Source organism: Coregonus clupeaformis, chromosome 30 (assembly GCF_020615455.1).
Source record: "Coregonus clupeaformis isolate EN_2021a chromosome 30, ASM2061545v1, whole genome shotgun sequence".
NCBI lineage: Eukaryota > Metazoa > Chordata > Actinopteri > Salmoniformes > Salmonidae > Coregonus > Coregonus clupeaformis.
The window spans coordinates 50,666,184-50,671,183 of NC_059221.1; the positions used below are offsets into that span (position 1 = coordinate 50,666,184).

The following is a 5,000-nucleotide window of genomic DNA, read 5'->3' on the forward strand; positions in this document are numbered from 1 at the left end:
TACTAATGGTTTTCTTTGAGACTGTGGTCCCAGCTCTCTTCAGGTCGTTGACCAGGTCCTGCCGTGTAGTTCTGGGCTGATCCCTCACCTTCCTCATGATCATTGATACCCCACGAGGTGAGATCTTACATGGAGCCCCAGACCGAGGGTGATTGACCGTCATCTTGAACTTCTTCCATTTTCTAATAATTGCGCCAACAGTTGTTGCCTTCTCACCAAGCTGCTTGCCTATTGTCCTGTAGCCCATCCCAGCCTTGTGCAGGTCTACAATTTTATCCCTGATGTCTTTACACAGCTCTCTGGTCTTGGCCATTGTGGAGAGGTTGGAGTCTGTTTGATTGAGTGTGTGGACAGGTGTCTTTTATACAGGTAACGAGTTCAAACAGGTGCAGTTAATACAGGTAATGAGTGGAGAACAGGAGGGCTTCTTAAAGAAAAACTAACAGGTCTGTGAGAGCTGGAATTCTTACTGGTTGGTAGGTGATCAAATACTTATGTCATGCAATAAAATGCAAATTAATTACTTAAAAATCATACAATGTGATTTTCTGGATTTTTGTTTTAGTTTCTGTCTCTCACAGTTGAAGTGTACCTATGATAAAAATTACAGACCTCTACATGCTTTGTAAGTAGGAAAACCTGCAAAATCGGCAGTGTATCAAATACTTGTTCTCCCCACTGTATATCTGTTCTTAGTTCTGAATTTTTTTTAATGGGGCATGCTTATTTAAGATGGAGAGGAAAGCACTTTTGAAGAACATCCAGGCATCCTCTACTGACGGAATGAGATCGATATCCATCCAGGATACCTGGGCCAGGTCAATTAGGAAGGCCTGCTCGCTAAAGTGTTTTAGGGAGCGTTTGACAGTGATGAGGGGTGGTCGTTTGACCGCGGACCCATTACGGACGCAGGCAATAAGGCAGTGATCGCTGAGATCCTGGTTGAAGACAGCAGAGGTGTATTTAGAGGGTAAGTTAGTCAGGATGATATCTATGAGGGTGCCCATGTTTACGGATTTAGGGTTGTACCTGGTAGGTTCCTTGATAATTTGTGTGAGATTGAGGGCATCTAGTTTAGATTGTAGGATGGCCGGGGTGTTAAGCATATCCCAGTTTAGGTCACCAGGCAGTACGAACTCTGAGGATAGATGGGGGGCAATCAGTTCACATATGGTGTTCAGGGCACAGCTGGGGGCTGAGGGGGGTCTGTAGCAAGAGGCAACATTGAGAGACTTATTTCTGGAAAGGTGGATTTTTAGAAGTAGAAGCTCAAACTGTTTGGGCACAGACCTGGATAGTATGATAGAGCTCTGCAGGCTATCTCTACAGTAGATTGCAACTGCACCCAGTTCATACAGTTGAAGTCGGAAGTTTACATACACCTTAGCCAAATACATTTAAACTCAGTTTTTCACAATTCCTGACATTTAATCCTAGTACAAATACACTGTCTTAGGTCAGTTAGGATCACCACTTTATTTTAAGAATGTGAAATGTCAGAATAATAGTAGAGATAATGATTTATTTCAGCTTTTATTTATTTCATCACAAGTGGGTCAGAAGTTTACATACACTCAATTAGTATTTGGTAGCATTGCCTTTAAATTATTTAACTTGGGTCAAATGTTTCAGGTAGCCTTCCACAAGCTTCCCACAATAAGTTGGGTGAATTTTGGCCCATTCCTCCTGACAGAGCTGGTGTAACTGAGTCAGGTTTGTAGGCCTCCTTGCTCGCACACGCTTTTTCAGTTCTGCCCACAGATTTTCTATAGGATTGAGGTCAGGGCTTTGTGATGGCCACTCCAAAACCTTGACTTTGTTGTCCTTAAGCCATTTTGCCATAACTTTGGAAGTATGCTTGGGGTCATTGTCCATTTGGAAGACCCATTTGCGACCAAGCTTTAACTTCCTGACTGATGTCTTGATGTTGCTTCAATATATCCACATAATTATCCTTCCTCATGATACCATCTTTTTGTGAAGTGCACCAGTCCCTCCTGCAGCAAAGCGCCACCCCTGTGCTTCACGGTTGGGATGGTGTTCTTCAGCTTGCAAGCAACCCCCTTTTTCCTCCAAACATAATGATGGTCATTATGGCCAAACAGTTCTATTTTTGCTTATTCAGATCAGAGGACATTTCTCCAAAAAGTACGATCTTTGTCCCCATGTGCAGTTGCAAACCGAAGTCCGGCTTTTTTATGGCGGTTTTGGAGCAGTGGCTTCTTCCTTGCTGAGCGGCCTTTCAGGTTATGTCGATATAGGACTCGTTTTACTGTGGATGTAGATACTTTTGTACCTGTTTCCTCCAGCATCTACACAAGGTCCTTTGCTGTTGTTCTGGGATTGATTTGTACTTTTCGCACCAAAGTACGTTCATCTCTTGGAGACAGAACGCATCTCCTTCCTGAGCGGTATGACGGCTGCATGGTCCCATGGTGTTTATACTTGCGTACTATTGTTTGTACAGATGAACGTGGTACCTTCAGGCGTTTGGAAATTGCTCCCAAGAATGAACCAGACTTGTGGAGGTCTACCATTTTTTTCCTTGGCTGATTTCTTTTGATTTTCCCATGATGTCAAGCAAAGAGGCACTGAGTTTGAAGGTAGGCCTTGAAATACATCCACAGGTACACCTCCAATTGACTCAAATGATGTCAGTTAGCCTATCAGAAGCTTCTAAAGCCATGACATAATTTTCTGGAATTTTCCAAGCTGTTTAAAGGCACAGTCAACTTAGTGTATGTAAACTTCTGACCCACTGGAATTGTGATACAGTGAATTATAAGTGAAATAATCTGTCTGTAAACAATTGTTGGAAAAATTACACAAAGTAGATGTCCTAACCGACTTACCAAAACTATAGTTTGTTAACAAGAAATTAGTGGAGTGGTTGAAAAACGAGATTTAATGACTCCAACCTAAGAGGATGTAAACTTCCGACTTCCACTGTATGTGACGTATAAACTTCAACTGTATGTGTTGTTCTGCTGTATTCTAACAGGCTGTGTCCCTCCTCTCTCAGGGCCGGGCCTGTCCCCTGCGCCAGCTGTGTTTCCTGGAGCAGCTGCTAACTCTAGTGCCTGGCTCCATGGGGTCTAGTGGGGACAGCAGGGCCGGAGGAGAGGGCCTACTGAAGGAACTCTTCTGTCCTGAAGCTCTGCCTCACCTGACACACACACTCACCCCTACACTCACCCCCTGGCCCTCTGACATCAGGTACACACTCACCCCCTGGCCCTCTGACATCAGGTACACACTCACCCCCTGGCCCTCTGATATAAGGTACACACTCACCCCCTGGCCCTCTGATATCAGGGACACACTCACCCCCTGGCCCTCTGATATAAGGTACACACTCACCCCCTGGCCCTCTGATATAAGGTACACACTCACCCCCTGGCCCTCTGACATCAGGTACACACTCACCCCCTGGCCCTCTGATATAAGGTACACACTCACCCCCCTGGCCCTCTGATATAAGGTACACACTCACCCCCTGGCCCTCTGACATCAGGTACACACTCACCCCTGGCCCTCTGATATCAGGGACACACTCACCCCCACACTCACCCCCTGGCCCTCTGATATCAGGGACACACTCACCCCCCACACTCACCCCCTGGCCCTCTGATATCAGGTACACACTCACCCCTGGCCCTCTGATATCAGGGACACACTCACCCCCTGGCCCTCTGATATCAGGTACACACTGGCACCCCTGGCCCTCTGATATCAGGGACACACTCACCCCCTGGCCCTCTGATATCAGGGACACACTCACCCCCACACTCACCCCCTGGCCCTCTGATATCAGGGACACACTCACCCCTACACTCACCCCCACACTCACCCCCTGGCCCTCTGATATCAGGGACACACTCACCCCCACACTCACCCCCTGGCCCTCTGATATCAGGGACACACTCACCCCCACACTCACCCCCTGGCCCTCTGATATCAGGGACACACTCACCCCCCACACTCACCCCTGGCCCTCTGATATCAGGGACACACTCACCCCTACACTCACCCCCACACTCACCCCTGGCCCTCTGATATCAGGTACACACTCACCCCCTGGCCCTCTGATATCAGGGACACACTCACCCCCACACTCACCCCCTGGCCCTCTGATATCAGGGACACACTCACCCCCCACACTCACCCCCTGGCCCTCTGATATCAGGTACACACTCACCCCCCTGGCCCTCTGATATCAGGTACGCACTCACCCCCTGGCCCTCTGATATCAGGGACACACTCACCCCTACACTCACCCCTACACTCACCCCCTGGCCCTCTGATATCAGGTACACACTCACCCCCTGGCCCTCTGATATCAGGTACACACTCACCCCTGGCCCTCTGATATCAGGGACACACTCACCCCCTGGCCCTCTGATATCAGGGACACACTCACTCCCACACTCACCCCCTGGCCCTCTGATATCAGGTACACACTCACCCCCTGGCCCTCTGATATCAGGTACGCACTCACCCCCTGGCCCTCTGATATCAGGGACACACTCACCCCCACACTCACCCCCTGGCCCTCTGATATCAGGTACACACTCACCCCCTGGCCCTCTGATATCAGGTACGCACTCACCCCCTGGCCCTCTGATATCAGGGACACACTCACCCCCTGGCCCTCTGATATCAGGGACACACTCACCCCCTGGCCCTCTGATATCAGGTACGCACTCACCCCCTGGCCCTCTGATATCAGGGACACACTCACCCCCACACTCACCCCCTGGCCCTCTGATATCAGGTACACACTCACCCCCTGGCCCTCTGATATCAGGTACGCACTCACCCCCTGGCCCTCTGATATCAGGGACACACTCACTCCCACACTCACCCCCTGGCCCTCTGATATCAGGTACACACTCACCCCCACACTCACCCCCTGGCCCTCTGATATCAGGGACACACTCACCCCCTGGCCCTCTGATATCAGGGACACACTCACCCCTGGCCCTCTGATATCAGGTACA

At 49.5% G+C, this 5,000-nt stretch overlaps 1 protein-coding gene across 1 annotated transcript in view; it reads left to right on the plus strand.

The window, feature by feature from the left end:
• The window catches only part of haus7 (HAUS augmin-like complex, subunit 7), a 31,765-nt gene that overhangs the window by 5,957 nt on the left and 20,808 nt on the right, over positions 1–5,000 (plus strand). The window contains exon 5 of the mRNA XM_041857248.2: positions 3,023–3,216. Coding sequence (XP_041713182.1) covers positions 3,023–3,216 — 194 coding nt within the window. The remainder of the gene's footprint in view (positions 1–3,022; positions 3,217–5,000) is intronic.